Raw genomic sequence first — 15,024 nt, 5'->3', positions numbered from 1 at the left:
GAATCGACTCCTGAGGTAGGAGCCTCCCTGGGCGGGACTGGGAACCCAGAGCAGCGGGAGATGGAAAGTCAACACAGTCCCACAGCAAATAAGTGAGGAGAGGGCCTTTGAAATTTTTTTAATACAAAAATACTCATACACAATTTTCCAAACACAACTTTTCACTTTAAATGCTATTTTTCCCCAACTGGCAATTCTCAAATCTATATTTCAGTATATTCCCCCCAAAATTTCAAGTTTTAAAGTCTAACTATCAAACCTGGTGATAGCACCCAGTGTTCCTAGAAGGAACCTGTACCTGCGTGAAGCTCAGACTCTGACAGGCACACTTCACTGAGGGTTGGTTCATTCTGAAGCGGCATCTCACGGCTCGACAGGCCACAGTGGCACCATGACGCCAACAGACAGTGCTCTACTCCACCAAGTCACCAGCTACACCTCTCACAGATGAAAATATTTGCAACTGACAACTGTTTGGGAACTTTAATTAAGACGACACGTTTCTTGAATCCTTGAAAACAAGGTGGTTCTAAAATACGGGCACTGTACACATCATGGCTCAGGTGTCATGATAAAACATCTCAGAGGCCTCAAGAGCACCAACCTGTGTGCACCCCGGGACCCAGGGAGGCCGGGGAGGCATCACGGGGAAAAGGAGGGCTGTCCCCAAGGATGGACAGCTGGATCCTCACTACTTTTTCATGCAAGACATACTTCCCCACAAGTGACCACACAATGGTGGGCCACCCCTGTCCTCACAGGCCAGTGCTGGCATGGGCAGGCACCAGGTTTGCACATATGAGCTGCCTATGCATGGGGGTGTGCACAGGGCAGGTCGAGGCTGACTCCTGATGCCAAGAATACTGGGGCATCCGGCTGATTTCCATGTTGTACTTCACATTAACAAGAAAGAACTGAAGCTGATGTCTGGGAAGCCATCAAATCCTCAAAAGCAAATCCTCCCCCAGACTCAGAACGAACTCGGGCAGGTTGGAGCACCAGTCATGGCTACATGCCTGGCCACTATCCCAAGGCCCTGTTTTACTCAGATTTATGAACTGATCTAATAGAGATTCTCAAAGTTAGTGTTATTTGCTCATTGTTTTTGAAAAGGGGAATCATTTAACATTTTTGTAGCATTTCCTTTAGGAAGCTTGACTTTAATTTGGAGATATCAAAGTGACTTAAAAATCATAAAACTTTACTGCCAATATAAAAATAAGTTAATCTGTTCCCCAAAGTGCATTGCAAAACCACTTCTCATGTTCGCTCGGCTGGTAGGAAGGTATCTTTTGGACAAGTGACAACACTGGTGGGCACCCATCTGAGGAGCCTGGGGCTGTGTGCATATGGGGATGCTACCTGGCCTGTCACCGAATAGCCTTCCGAATTCAAGGCATAAGGAGCAGAAAATCTGTGAACCAAATCCAGCATTTTCTGAGGACAGTTTGAGTGGAGTTAGGCCCTAAGTGGAACCCCCAAGGCCTGACTGGTAGACCTGCTCATGTGGGAGCCACAGCCCACTGAAGAGCTGCTTATTCTTTTGGTCCTTGATAAGGTTACTTTTGGGGACCATGATTAGAGAAAAGCAAAGGGATGGCTGCTAGTCAGTAAACTTCCTCCCACTGGGTGGTGCTGGGCCAACAGGCCCATACACCTGGTGCCCGAGTGCAGCCATAGCCCTGGAGAGCAGCCAGTCCTGGGTCCACAGGGCAGTAGGACAGCTGCAGGCAAGAAAGACCTCTACAGAAAGCAGTACCTGCCACCCGTGCACGCCCCCTCCTGCAGGATGCCTGCAGGTTCCCCCTTTCTCATGGTGCTCCATGCTCCCCAGGACAAACAAGAGGCATCCCCAGGAAGAAAGGACCAGGTCTTCCAGAGACAACTTAGTACTCCTCAGCTCTCTCTGTGGGTCTTTCAATAATTAAGAGCCAATTTTATCTCCAGGCCTGACCACCGTAGACCATGTGCTGCTGCTTGTGGTGCCCTTGGAGAGCATGCGAGAGGAGCGTGGCTAGTGAGCCCACAGAGTAAAGGGAAGGCTCACTCCAGCCACGGAGTCCTGCTGCAGCCCCATGCCCTCAGCAGTCTGGCACACGCCCTGAATGCATTGCCTCTGAAAGAGAACTCAGGGTCGCATCAGTGAGCACACGTTTCATTTGGTGGTGGTTTGTGAAACAGGTTTAGCAAGAATATATTGAGAATAAAAGCCAGATTAAAAAGAAAAATCCAAATGAAAAAAAAATATACAAAGTTTTCCCCTCAAATGTGGGTTAGAACCTAGTGTGTTCAGAAAGACCCAAAGAAGAAGTGGCTCACTATGAACACAGGCCACTCCTCGTGACCCGCACATCCAAGGCAGGTGTGTTACCAGCACTGGGTTCAAACCCACAGAGAGACGACGGCAGGAGAGCTTGCAACACACCACCACTTCCACGCTCCAGGGGGCCAGCCTGTCACCAGGATGGGAAGGAAGGAAGCATTCCAAGGAAAAATTCACATTAGTACAAAAAAAAAAAAAAAAAGCTGTTTCCAAAGAGCAAAATGATCAGAACCATGGTCTGTGGGAACCAGGGCCTGAGTCCCGTCTCCTGAGTGGTGGCAGCGCTGTGCAGAAGCCGAGCGGCGTGGGGCGGAGCAGGGACCCTGCAGAAAACACTACTCTACACGCTTCTGGTGAGATAAAGACATTTCACACACCCATTAATCTTCAATAGCAACTTCAGCCTAACAGAGCCTGGGAAGGAGCACGGACGTCCGCAGGGCCTCAGTGGCCTGGCGCTCTGGCCCAGGCTGGCTTGTCCGACTGTCCAGCTCACGGCTGGGAGGTTGTCAGTGCAGACAGCACAGCTGTAGGTGGCTCGGTGGGGAGGCGCTCCCTCCCTAGGAGGCCTGGACGTCTGTCGTGGCGGCTGCCAACTGGGTCCCAGGGCGCTGCCATGCTCTCCCTCCCTGCAGGCAGGGCTGGCCGCCCCACGCCACCCCTGGATTGGACCATGCCGCCACCTGGCGCTATTTGCCTTCCGTGACCCTCCGCCAACACCTCCTTTTCCTCCTCTTCCCCTTGGGCTTGGTGGGCTCTGGAAAGTGTTTCTCAGTCTCAGCACTCCTGCCCGACTCTGCCCCCAAGTCATGCTCACAGCAGTAGGGCCGCCCATCCGGGGTGGAGCGGAAGGCTGTCCCGTCCTGGTGCTCCTTACAGAAAGAATTGGGGCAGAAGTGGCAGAACGAGGTAGAAGGCTTGCCACACACGTCACAGTGATGCCAGGGGCACTCCCACTTCCCTGCAACAAAGCACAGTGTCAGCAACAGGAGGGACAGCCACACACCAGGTCTTCAGGGCTCACTTGCGTGGGTCTGAGCCCAGAGGCTCATGCATGTGCTCCACCACTGAGCCCCCTTACTTTTCTTACAAGAAAAATAAGTTGCCCGTGATGGCCTCAAACTCTCGATGGATCGGGAGATCTTGCCTCTGCCTCTCAAGTAGTGGGGATCACAGGTGTGTACCATCAAATCCAGGCTGAAAGGATTTCTAAAGCTGTCCAGTCAAGGGGCTGGGGCTGGGGCTCAGTGGAAGAGCACTTGTCTCACGTGTGAGGCACTGGGTTGTATTCTCAGCACCACATATAAGTAAATGAATAAAACAAAGGTCTACCAACAACTTAAAATATTAAAAACAAAACTGTCCAGTCAAATCCATGCAAGTTAGCACAGGACACTGTTTTTGTCCAACTGCCAAAGAAAGGCTGCTACTACGCGTACCAGGGCCTGGAGCATGGGGGCCACCAGTGGACCAGGAGGCAGCTCCCTGCGGTGAGCCCTGCCTGGTCTCCCACCCTGCGCCCTCCCTGCTCTGCAGCTGCCTGTTCAAAGGGCATCTTCTGCCTGGACACTGGCCTTTCTGGCATTAAACTGAAAAGGACTTTAGGTTAAGGGTAGCTATCACATCCACTGCAACTATTTCTCTCTATCTTTGTCCCTCAGGTGCAAGAAGGTCTCTTAATCTCTTCTGAAACCACAGCAGTTTCACCCTGGTGCTGGCACTCGCTTTGAAATAGCAGGGGTGGCAGGAGACAGGCCTACTTCATCTTCCTCCAAATGACCATGTGGTCCATGCACTCCCAGCAGCTCCTCCTGGTGCACCGGGTCACTGGGGAGTGTCCCCGCACATCCTGGTGGGGACTAAGGTGTGGTGCAGCCAGGCCAAGGATGCCGTACAACTCAGGAGGCCAGAGGAGCTGAGGCTGCTGCAGTGGACTCTTGGCACACACGAGGGAGGGCACCACTCCCAGGTGGGCTCCAGGACTTCCCTGTGGGGCTCTGGCAGGACCTCTGGACCGAGACAGTCACCACCCAAATGACCAACCTATTACTGGACAGACAAGGCCCATTCAACAGAGAAGAGGTCCAGTGAGAGCAGCATCCCTGGATGGGCACCTACCGAAGGGCCGCTTGCCCAGGCCCAAGCAGCCCAGGTGATAAGCCTTGGTGCACAGCTTGCGGTCACACAGCACCAGTTGGCCACCGTCACCACAGCGGAAGCACTCGTCCTCAGACCGCCTCTTTCCTTCCCCCTTGGCTCTGCGCCGCCTCGTTTTCTTCTTGGTCTTCTTGCCCTTTTCCTCTGCAGAAAGGGATGCTGAGGTCTAGAGTCAGAAAGGAGTACAGTCCACTTAGAAGAGCCACATGCCTGAGGCAGAGCGCTTGCCCCAGACCCATCCCCAGCACCCAGGAAAAGAGAAACCAGAGGACTGCGCAGACTCCAAGAGGAAGTAGGGAATCAAAGAGCCCCAGAGGGGCGGGGCCGTGGGGCCTTCCTGGAACTCTGAAGACACTCAGGTCACCTGCAGATGGGCGGCCCACACCCAGACAGCTCCCCCACCCGCAGGCCCATCTGGCCCACCGCCAAGAGCTTGGCCAAGAATAAGCCCAGTGCTGTTGGCAGCCTCCAGGAATGACATGCAGCCCCGGCTAGACTGGCTGATGGGGCGCAGGGCCCCAGGCTCGCCTGCGGGAGAAGAGGGAGAACCCAGAGGCCAGGCTGCCCCTGTGAAGGGAACGGGTGAGGGCAGTGGCAATTCAAAAGCTGGGCTCAGGCCAGGTTCTGCAGTTGGGAAGAAGTGACTGCCCCGACCAGTGTCCTGCAGCCTCTTTCTGCAGCCTCAGAAAGTGGCCTTGCTGGAAGCAGGGTTGCTGCAGATGCAGCTGGGGTGAGATCCCACTGGAGCGGGGCCCTGCGTGGAGCACGGCTGGTGACAAGGTGATGGGCCAGGCCAGGCCAGGCCCTGGGCTCTGTGCCCAGCACCACAATAAAGACGGGAGGTCTGGACACAGCCACACCTGGGGGAGGAGGCCGAGGCTGGCTGATGCCTGTGCAGGCCAAGGAGGGCTGCGGCCACCACCAGGAGCTGGCAAGGCCCAAGACAGCCCTTCCCATAGAGCTCTGAGGTGCTGTGGCCCTGCTCATGCCCTGTACCCAACCATCTGGCCGTCATCACCTGTGGGGTGTTTGGCTGCAACAGCCACAGCACAAGCCTCAGCCCATAGCACAAGCCCCTTCAAAGAGAATGCTGTCCCCTAAAGGCATACCTGTGACGGTAAGGCCACCAGCAGCTAAGAAGTACCTGGGCTTCATGGAAGGAAGTCACAAAGACCTTACCTTTGGTCTGTCCCCAAGGAATCCACTGCAATTGGAGGCTCCACACCGACAGACTGTTTTCTCGTTGCCCAGACAGTCGAGGTTGTAATTAAAAGTCAGTTCTGTCCCTGTGAGGAGAGAAGACACAGCACACTGTAGAGCCCCCCGCCCTGGCAGTGCAAGGGGCCACAGCCAGTCTGCAGGGTCCCCGGCCGTTCTCACATCTACACTGCACCACTGAGGTCTACGAAACAGACGATCAAAACACCACCTCCCACCCCCCCACAGCCTGTGCCCAGCCACCACTTCTGCCTACACAACCAGGAGTGCCCACTCCGTCCCCAAGTACCCGCAGGGATGTCGCACACAGCAAACAGGCCCACTCGCGTGTCACCATTCACGGTCCACTTGAGGGTCTCACAGTTGGGCTGGCAGCTGTGGTTCATAAATCGAGAATAGTTTCCTTTGGGGCCAGCATCAATTATACGATCCTACAGGGTAAAAAAAAAAAAAAAAAAGTTGAGCGGATGGCTCCACTCTGAGCAACTGCTACCTTCTTAATGGTAACTTTCTCGGTCCTAAGTGAGGCTGGACTAGTTCCAGTTGTGCTGGCAGCTGTGGTGTCCTGCGTCTGTGGGACACCCCAAACCAGTCCTGATTCTCTCGCTCATAGAGGGTAGGTTGGAACGACTCAGGAGTGTGCCCGGCAAGCACGGGGCAAAGGGAAGCCAGCCCACACCTGCACCACCTTGCACAAGGACATGCACAAGGACATGCACAAGCTGCAGGCGCATGAGCGTCACTGCCAGGCAGCAGCCAGACTGCCCAACCAAGCACAGGCCAAGCACAAAGCCAGGCCGACTGCACAGATAAAGAGGCATCTGTTGAGGCAGCAGGCCAGGGACTGACGGCATCCACAAGAGCCGAACGCTGGCTAGTGAGGGAGGGACAGCATGGATGGCTTTGAGAAAGCACTCTCACAGAAGCCCTGGAAATCAGAAATACAAGCTCACTGTGGCCCTGGGAATTATCTCACTGAAACCCAGGCTCCCGTGGCAAGAGGGTAATGGCATCTACCTATAGTGGCCCACTCTGGAGAGACACCTCTGCCCAAAAGCAGGGAGGACAGACAGCCGCTCAGACTCCAGCTACATACCATGGCAACAGCTAGACCAACTGCACAATTGGTGGGTCCCTGTTCTGTCAGAGGTACCTAAGAGGCACAATTCTGAGCTGGTGCAAATGGGGATGAGTAGATGTCCACAGATGCCCACTGACCCACGTCGAGGGCCCAAGAGCTCTGTGCAGAGGAGGCACAGCCCTGGGTGCCTCTCCAGGGGACCCTGTTGCTCTCTCACCCCTAACAATCTAGCCACACTGGTTGTTTCTTTAAAAATAGAAAGCTAGGCACAGAGGTGCACACCTGCAATCCTAGTGACTGAGGAGGCTGAGGCAGGAGGATTTCAAGTTCCAGGCCAGCCTCAGCAACTTAATGAGACCCTAAGCAACTTAGCAAGACCTGTCTCAAAAACAAAAATAGAAATAAGATCAGAACATAGATGCTCACTATACAAGATGTAACAACCTTGTACAGCAAAACTCTAGCCTGAGTTTCTGGGTCCTTCCCATAGCTGCAAGGTGTTCAGGACGTTCCTTGACAGGCAGGCATGGCGCCATCCGCCCGCCCACGGTGAACTATTAGGCTCTCTACTGTGCTGATGCTGAGGTCCCTGGGGCTCACTTACCACCCAGGCTTGGGGCACTCAGGCTCCCCCACCATGCTTTGGACGTTGAAGGGCCTCATGCAGGGGGCAGAACCTGGCCATGCACATCACAGCTCAGTGCAGGACTCAGCACTGTCTCCTCCTTTGTACCTGTGCTTTACTTATCTGAAGACACTGTCCATTCAAAACGTCAGACCTTTCGCAGATGACCCTCATCACAGGGCACCTCTCCACAAAATTCTCAGATCTCAGCCAGGACCCCTGGCTGCACTCGTGCAGGCTTTGCCCAGCACCCTGACCCAGCTTTCCCTGCCCCTCAGTGCATCTGAAAAATACAGGTGCAGTGTGAGGAGGCACCTGCACTTGCTAAGTGGACAGCCCTGGGCCAGGGCCTGGTCTCCCACAGCCACATGCCATGCAGTGGAGAGCTCCAAGACCCCCCAGGACACGCCCAGCCTTCAGCTGCAAGGCAAGGTCCAAGGCTGACTTCCATGTGGACTCAGAGTTACCTTCTTAAAGGGAACTCTCACAGTCCTAAGTGAGGCTGGACTAGCATCAGTTGTGCTGGCAGCTGTGATGTCCTGCGTCTGTGGGACACCCCAAACCAATCCTGATTCTCTTGCTCACAGAGGGTGGGTTGGAACGACTTGGAGGAGTGAGCCCAGCAAGCACGGGGCAAAGGGAAGCCATCACCGAGGTCATGAAGTGCCCACAGTGGAGACCCTGTGACCCTGTGTGCTGACCACACCGTCCTACTACCTGGCCCACAGTGAGACCCTGAGGATGCTTCCACACACACCACTCCCGTGGCTCTGCTTGGCTTCCCCACACTGCCTATGCTGCCCGCCCCCATCAGCATCCTCAGTCCACCACGAGGTCAGGGACGGTGTCCACCCCACCCCCTCCCCGCTCTACACCACTCTCGTCAGCAGCACTCCCCCAAAGCACCCCGTCCACTCTGAAGCATGCTTGGAGCTTCAGGACAGCAGGACCCCCTATGGAGACGCAGCCCAAGACCCCCCCCCACGACTCTGAAGCCCACATGAATTGGGGGGGTGTCTTCCTGCACAGCCTGCCTCTGGAGGAGGTGAGCACATGACCAGGGCAGTCATGGCCCCACATGTAGACATTCTGGACAGAGGGATGGGTCAGAGTGGGAGAGCCTAAGAGTTTAGCACACTGCACAGAATGGCTGGCGACGACCCACGTGGGTCATTTCTGGAATTTTCTTGGACTGTTTTCATTTACCTTACTGCAAGAAGCAAGACAACACTAGGATCGGGGCACTGCTGTCCTTGACCGGGGAGCCCTGACCCAGTGAGGGCAGCACCTTGAGACCTGTGTTCCTGGTCTCTCCACGTCAGGACTCACTGGACAACAGTAAATCCACCAGCTATGTCAGTTCATCAGCTTCGATTCCCCAAGTGCCACCAACTCTGCTTGGAAGTTGTGACCGTGGCAACTGCAAGCTCTTTATTCCACTTCAGTCTCAATCACAAAACTCCAAACCACACAGCACATGCTGTACAATGACACACAGGCCACACGAAGGCCATGAGCCAGGGAGGCCACAGGATTTAAAGAGGCAGCACCAAGGGCAGAGGCCCAGAGTCCGGGGTGGGGTTTTGAGCAGTCACAGCTCTTGAGAAAGGGTCCGGACAGCACTTTCCTAGGACCTGATGAGCGGCTCCAGGGAGTCAGAACTTCTCCCCTGGGGTCCCTGGTGCTACAGGTGGGGGCTGCCAGTATAAGGAGCCCTGCCAGAGTTGCCCTCCTTTTATGGGTCCTGGAAGAGCTGGAGGCCCATCCACTGGTCTGGGGTCTCCCTCATGTTCAAAGACCTGACTTCTTTGGTGTTAAGGTATCTGCAGTCTGTGTCCTAAGACTGAGGAGCTCTGTGGCTGGTGCCATAGCTCTGCAGACAAGATGCCCCCAGCAACTCTGGCAGAAAAGCCTGGACAGAGCCAGTCAGAGCAGGAGAGCCCACTCACACCAGTCCTGCTGCTGCAACTGCCCCTTGTCCTCCTGGGTACTGGGTACTCACCCTTCAGTGGCTGCTTCAGGAAGGGTTCAGCCTGCACTGTTTCTGACATTCAACCTACTTCTCTGCAGATGTGACACTAAAGTCGCACCAGGCTGAACTGCGTCCAGGCAGTGGATGTTGTATCCCATCCCTGAACACCAAGGCGGTTTTGAGAAGCCTCTGCAAGATCTCACTCTCTGAGTCTCATAAGCCGCTGAATTTCACATCTAACTACCAAAGGGGTCTCTGTTCAACCCTGCGATTAAGCTCTCCATGTTGATGGTGCTGGACTGACTTCCCTGGAACACCACAGACTCCACTTCTCAAGTCCAACTCTCCTCTCTTCCTTTATTACTTGGGCTAAGTCCTGTTTGTGGCCAGCTGTGTGTCTGAAGTAAGGAGGTCAGCAGGCCACAAAATGCCAGACAAGAGCTGTCCTCGAGTGCTCGGGGCCTCAGGCTGCCCACACCGAGCCTGTCTGTGGTGCCTGCCACGTGCTCGGTTTCCCTCTCCAATTGGGGCATCCTGCAGGCTTTTCTGCTCCCCCACTTTCCTGTCGGTGCACTACAGTTATACCTAACGGTGGACCTGTCACTACAGACTGGTACACGCACAGAGTGTAACAGTACCATCTGCCGGTTTTTTGTTTTGTTTTGTTTTGTTTTGTTTTTTACCCTGCTCAAATCCTGGTAAGTTTCATCAGGAAAATGATGTCTGTTCCAGACTCCTGAAACCTTCTCCTCACACCACCCCTCCACTCCATCTATAGACTTCTCTACTTTTGTGGGGTTTTTTTGTTGTTTTTTTTTGTTTTTGTTTTTGTTTTTTTGCAGTAGGGATTGAACCCAAGGACACTAAACCACTGAGTCACATCCCCATCCATGAGTGTGTGTGTGTGTATGTGAGAGAGATAGAGTGAGTGAGTGAGTGAGTGAGAGAGAGAGACAGAGAAAGAAAGAGAGAGAGAGACAGAGAGACAGAGTGAGAGGTGTGTCCATAAAAAGGGTTATGGGCACGCAGCCTCTTTTATTTTTTTGAGACACAGTCACTAAGTTGCTAAGGCTGGTGTCAGACTTGCAACCCTCCTGCCGTGCCTCTGAGTTGCTGGGACTAAGGAGTGCACACCACACTTGGCTCTAGAGACAGTTTTAAGTAGTCATTCTAAAGGCCTTGTCTAGGGACTGGACTTGTGACTCAGTGGCAGAGCGCTTGCCTCGCACATGTGAGGCACTAGGTTTGATCCTCAGCACCACATAAAAACGAATAAACAAAAGATACTGCATCTGTCTATAACTAAAAAATATTTTTAAAAAAAGACCTTGTCTAAAGATTTGCCAATGGTTTTTTTTTTTTAGAGAGTTCCCATTGGTTTATTTTTTTCCTTGAAACGGGCCATACTTCCCTGGTTCTCTGCAGGCCTCGTGATTTCCTAAAGTGGACATCCCAGTCTTCATTACACGGCAACTCTGGAAATCAGACTCTCCTTGTTCCCCCAAGTGGCTGTTTGTTGTCAGTGTGTTTTGTTTAGTGTGCTATGTGCTGTGTCTATGTCAAGGGTGGCCTGGGTCTCCCAAGTCATTGTTGAGCCTGCACCTATCCCTGGGAGGATGCGGGAACTCTCTGTGCTGCTAGTTCTGAATGTCCTGATCTCTGATATCTGACTCCCTGAAGGGAAAAGAGAAGAGGAAGGCGGGGAGGGCAGCAGGCGGAGGGCTGAGCAGAGGAGCAAGGGCAGCAGGCACCACCCTCTCCTCTTCGAGGTGTCCAGGACAGGGTCCTTGCTGCCAGACAGGCCTCCTGAATCAGTCAGACGCAGCCATGATGTGAGACACACTGTGAATGACCAGGCTGTTGCGTTTCCTCTGAAAACCAGGTGGAAGTGGACAAGAGCCCTGCCAACATGTGTGCAGAGGGTGTGACCATGAGCAGGACCTTAGGAGTTGCCTGGTGAGGTCCTTCAGCCTGAGAAGGGAGGAGGGCCAGGCAGTCCCTGGCATATACTAACAGCCCTGCCCTAGGCTGCAGGGACCACCCAAGAGCACTCCCATCTCCTCCCCCTGCTGGTGATGCCCCTGAAGAGCTGGCTGCAGGTCACCTCAGAAATTGCTCACTTAGAGTAGCAACTGTAAGAATTCTGACGGCACCCTTTAAGGGAGTTTGAGTGTTAGTATTTGTGTGTTCTGTTTTGGTTTTGGTAGTTGTGGATGGACAGTATGCCTTTGTTTATTTCGATGTGTTGCTGAGGATCTAACCCAGTGCCTCCCACATGCCAAGCAAGCCCTCTGCCACTGATCTACAGCCACAGCCCGAGTGTCAGTTTTAATAGACATCTCCCAAGCAACATGAGTCATTAAGGCTGCTCTAGGGATACATGCAGCTGCCGCCACAGGCTGGAGGTGGGCACTAGAAAGCTGGTATGCTGAGACCTGAAACTGACACAGAATTCACACCATTTACCACCCAGGCCCTTCCCTGGAAGCTGCAGGCCCTCGAGAGTCCACAGTGGCCACACCAGGCAGCTCCTCGGTGAAGATCCTGCTCACAGTCACACCCTCTGCACACGTGTTGGCAGGGCTTGTGTCCACTTCCACCTGGTTTTCAGAGGAAACGCACCAGTCTGGTCATTCGGAGCATATCTCACATCATGGCTGCATCTTTGCTCCAGCCCCTTCTTCCAGGTCAAGTCCACCATGAATGATTTCAGTTCTTCTCCATGTGTGACTTGGCCTTTCCTACTACACTCCTGTCATTGAAATTCAGACTCTGAAATTTAGTAAGGCACAGGCCTACAGTTTTAATTTCTTAATTTCTTTTTTTTATATTTATTTTTTTAGCTGTAGGTGGACATATTATCTTTTTTTAAATTTTTTTGTGGTGCTGAGAATCGAACCCAGTGCCTCATGCATGCTAGGCAAGCGTGCTACCACTTGAGCCACTTGTAGCCACATCCCCAGCCCTACAGTTTTAATTCCTAACAAAATAATCTTCCCGCAAAACACACCAAATAAAAAGCTATCTGCTGCCTTTTGGGACAAATTTATTGAACCCTTTCTTAGCACTGTGGCCACCAGGCCTCTCAGCAAGCCCTTGTCGCTGGTCCCAGAGGAGGTCTCAACAAGTGCTGAGAACTTGGAGGAGGAAGGGCTACCCGCTTCTCCAGTCCCAGGACCCACAGATTTTTCAACCAATTATTTTGTTTTAAAAATTTTAACCCTACATAAAAAAGAAATAGCACAGTGCCCCTGTGCACCTACTCTCACACGCAGTACGACATTTTACTCTGCTTGCTTTCTCTCAACTCTTGCACGTGAGCACGGACATAAACACGTGTGCATCTATGTACTGACACAATTTTCTTGCTTGCTTTTTTTTGGTTGGGGGAGGTAGGGGGCAGTACTGGGAATTGAACCCAGGGTGCTCTACCACTGAGCTATACCCCCAGCTGTTTTTATTTATTTATTTTTTTTGGTACCAGAGATTGAACTGAGGGGCACTCAACCAGTGAGTCACACCCCCAGTCCTACTTTGTATTTTATTTAGAAACAGGGTCTGAGTTGCTTAGCACCTCACCATTGCTAAGGCTGGCTTTGAACTCATGATCCTCCTGCCTCAGCCTCCTGAGCTGCTGGGATTACAGGCCTGCGCCATTGTGCCTGGCAGCCCTTTTTATTTTTTGAGTTCTGACTAGGTTGTCCAGGATGACCTTGAAGTTGAGATCCTCCCGCCTCAGCCTCCTGAGCATCTGGGTAACAGGTGTGTGCACCACAACCAGCTGCACACCCATTTTCTCCCTGGTTCCTTGAAGGTGTATGTGGCCACCACCCAGTGCATCTGACATACACATGCGTGCTCCAGGCACCATCGCAGGCTCGCTCCCTTGCTGGGCCTTGGCACCTCCTGCACCTGAGATGTAACATCAAGAACAGTTTCCTGAGCTGGGGACATTGTTCAGTTGGTAGAGTGCTTGCCTTGTGGGCACAAGGCCCTGGGTTCAATCCCCAGAACCACCCCCCCAAAACACACACACAAAGAAAACAATTTCCTGTCCAAACAGACTCCCTGACTGTTTTCAAAATGTCATTTATAGCTCCCAACACGCCCCGCCCCGCCCCACCACTCAAACCCCTGCCTGCTTAAAGCTCTGATCACGAAGCACACACTGGCTATGTTGAAGGCCTAGGGTCATGACCTGTGGCACATGACGTGGAGCCTAGGACTCACCTACTGCCTTTCCCAGGGCTGCCCAAAGGGCCCCATGAACCATCCTCATGTCCATAGTGTCCTCTTTTTTCCAGGTATCACCACATCTCTGACTTCTATGAATTCAGAAATTTTTGCCTCTGATCATTTTCTATCTGGTTTTTAAGGACTACTATTAACCTAGTCTTTTAAAAACAGCCACACTTTTCTAAGTGTGGCTTACTGGCAACAAGAGGCACAAACTCTGTGAACCTTCCTCTCCCAGCACACAGGCAGTGAGGAGCAGAGCTGGGCAGGCCCAGCCCTGGGCAAGCCCTCCACCTTGCAGCGGGGGGCCGGTCACCTTGTCTATGGTGAGCATGTAGAAGTGGGTGATGTCGTTCTCCTGTGCCTGCTTGATCCTCGCCATGCACTCCTCCTCGTCAATCAGCTCGCCAACATACTCATTAACGAATTCTCCCTGGAAATCAGAAAGATGTGGTGAGGAAGAGCCTCTGGGCCCATCCCGTGTCAGGCTCAACACGCTATGTCACCATCAGTGGACATGAAACCATAGGCGTGGTGGCTCTTGGATGGCCCCACAGAGTGCTTATCAGTTCTGGTAAGTCCAAGTGACCTCACACTTATGAATAAAGATTGTCAATGACCAACTTATTCAAGTGTTTCTGAGGCAGCAGCGTTTCGAGCCTCCTTCCTTGGTGTCTTTCTTCTGAGGAGCACGTCTGTTAGGCCAATGTCCATCTACGTCACTGTCACATGCAGATTCCCACAAAAGAAAAAAATGGCTCAACTTGCCAGACTCCTCAACAAGTGGAGGCAGGAGAAGGAGCGAAGTTGCAGGAGGTACTGGACGTGAACCTGGGGTCTGGAATCTCCTGCCTGGGCCATGCTAAAGCAGGCCAGGACCAGGCAGCAGCAAGACAAGCAGCCCATCTGCCCTTCCACATCCTGGATGCACTTGGTCCTTCAGCCTGAGAAGGGAGGCGGGCCAGGCAGTCCCTGGCATATACTAACAGCCCTGCCCTAGGCGGCGGGGACCAACCAAGAGCACTCCCATCTCCTCCCCCTGCTGGTGATGCCCCTGAAGAGCTGGCTGCAGGTCACCTCAGAAATTGCTCACTTAGAGTAGCAACTGTAAGAATTCTGACGGCACCCTTTAAGGGAGTTTGAGTGTTAGTATTTGTGTGTTCTGTTTTGGTTTTGGGTAGTTGTGGATGGACAGTATGCCTTTGTTTATTTCGATGTGTTGCTGAGGATCTAACCCAGTGCCTCCCACATGCTAGGCAAGCCCTCTGCCACAGCCCAAGCATTAGTTTCGACAGGTATCTTCCAAGCAACATTTTTCAAAATTCACTAATAACTTCAAAAAAAAGAATTTTTTTAAAATATCATTCATTCTCACATGAGTGCCAACATACAATAAGCAAATCTACGTAATC

General features: G+C 52.8%; 1 protein-coding gene across 7 annotated transcripts in view; it reads right to left on the bottom strand.

Moving 5' to 3' along the window:
- Nucleotides 1–102: 102 nt before the first annotated feature.
- The window catches only part of Nsd2 (nuclear receptor binding SET domain protein 2), a 75,180-nt gene continuing 60,258 nt past the window's right edge, over nt 103–15,024 (bottom strand). For 6 of the 7 annotated variants that reach the window (XM_078020844.1, XM_078020848.1, XM_078020846.1 and 3 more), the window contains 5 exons: nt 13,929–14,045; nt 5,988–6,129; nt 5,660–5,766; nt 4,442–4,646; nt 103–3,284 (listed from right to left, as the gene is read on the bottom strand). In XM_078020844.1, the coding sequence (XP_077876970.1) occupies nt 3,013–3,284; nt 4,442–4,646; nt 5,660–5,766; nt 5,988–6,129; nt 13,929–14,045 (843 nt within the window). In that variant the 3' untranslated portion in view covers nt 103–3,012. Of the gene's footprint in view, nt 3,285–4,441; nt 4,647–5,659; nt 5,767–5,987; nt 6,130–10,164; nt 11,977–13,928; nt 14,046–15,024 lie in introns of those variants that run through there. The other variant, XM_078020849.1, reaches the window with a different exon arrangement.

This window comes from Ictidomys tridecemlineatus, chromosome 9, assembly GCF_052094955.1.
Source record: "Ictidomys tridecemlineatus isolate mIctTri1 chromosome 9, mIctTri1.hap1, whole genome shotgun sequence".
NCBI lineage: Eukaryota > Metazoa > Chordata > Mammalia > Rodentia > Sciuridae > Ictidomys > Ictidomys tridecemlineatus.
Note: the sequence above shows the minus strand (reverse complement) of the source record. Positions and strands in the feature narration are given on the sequence as shown.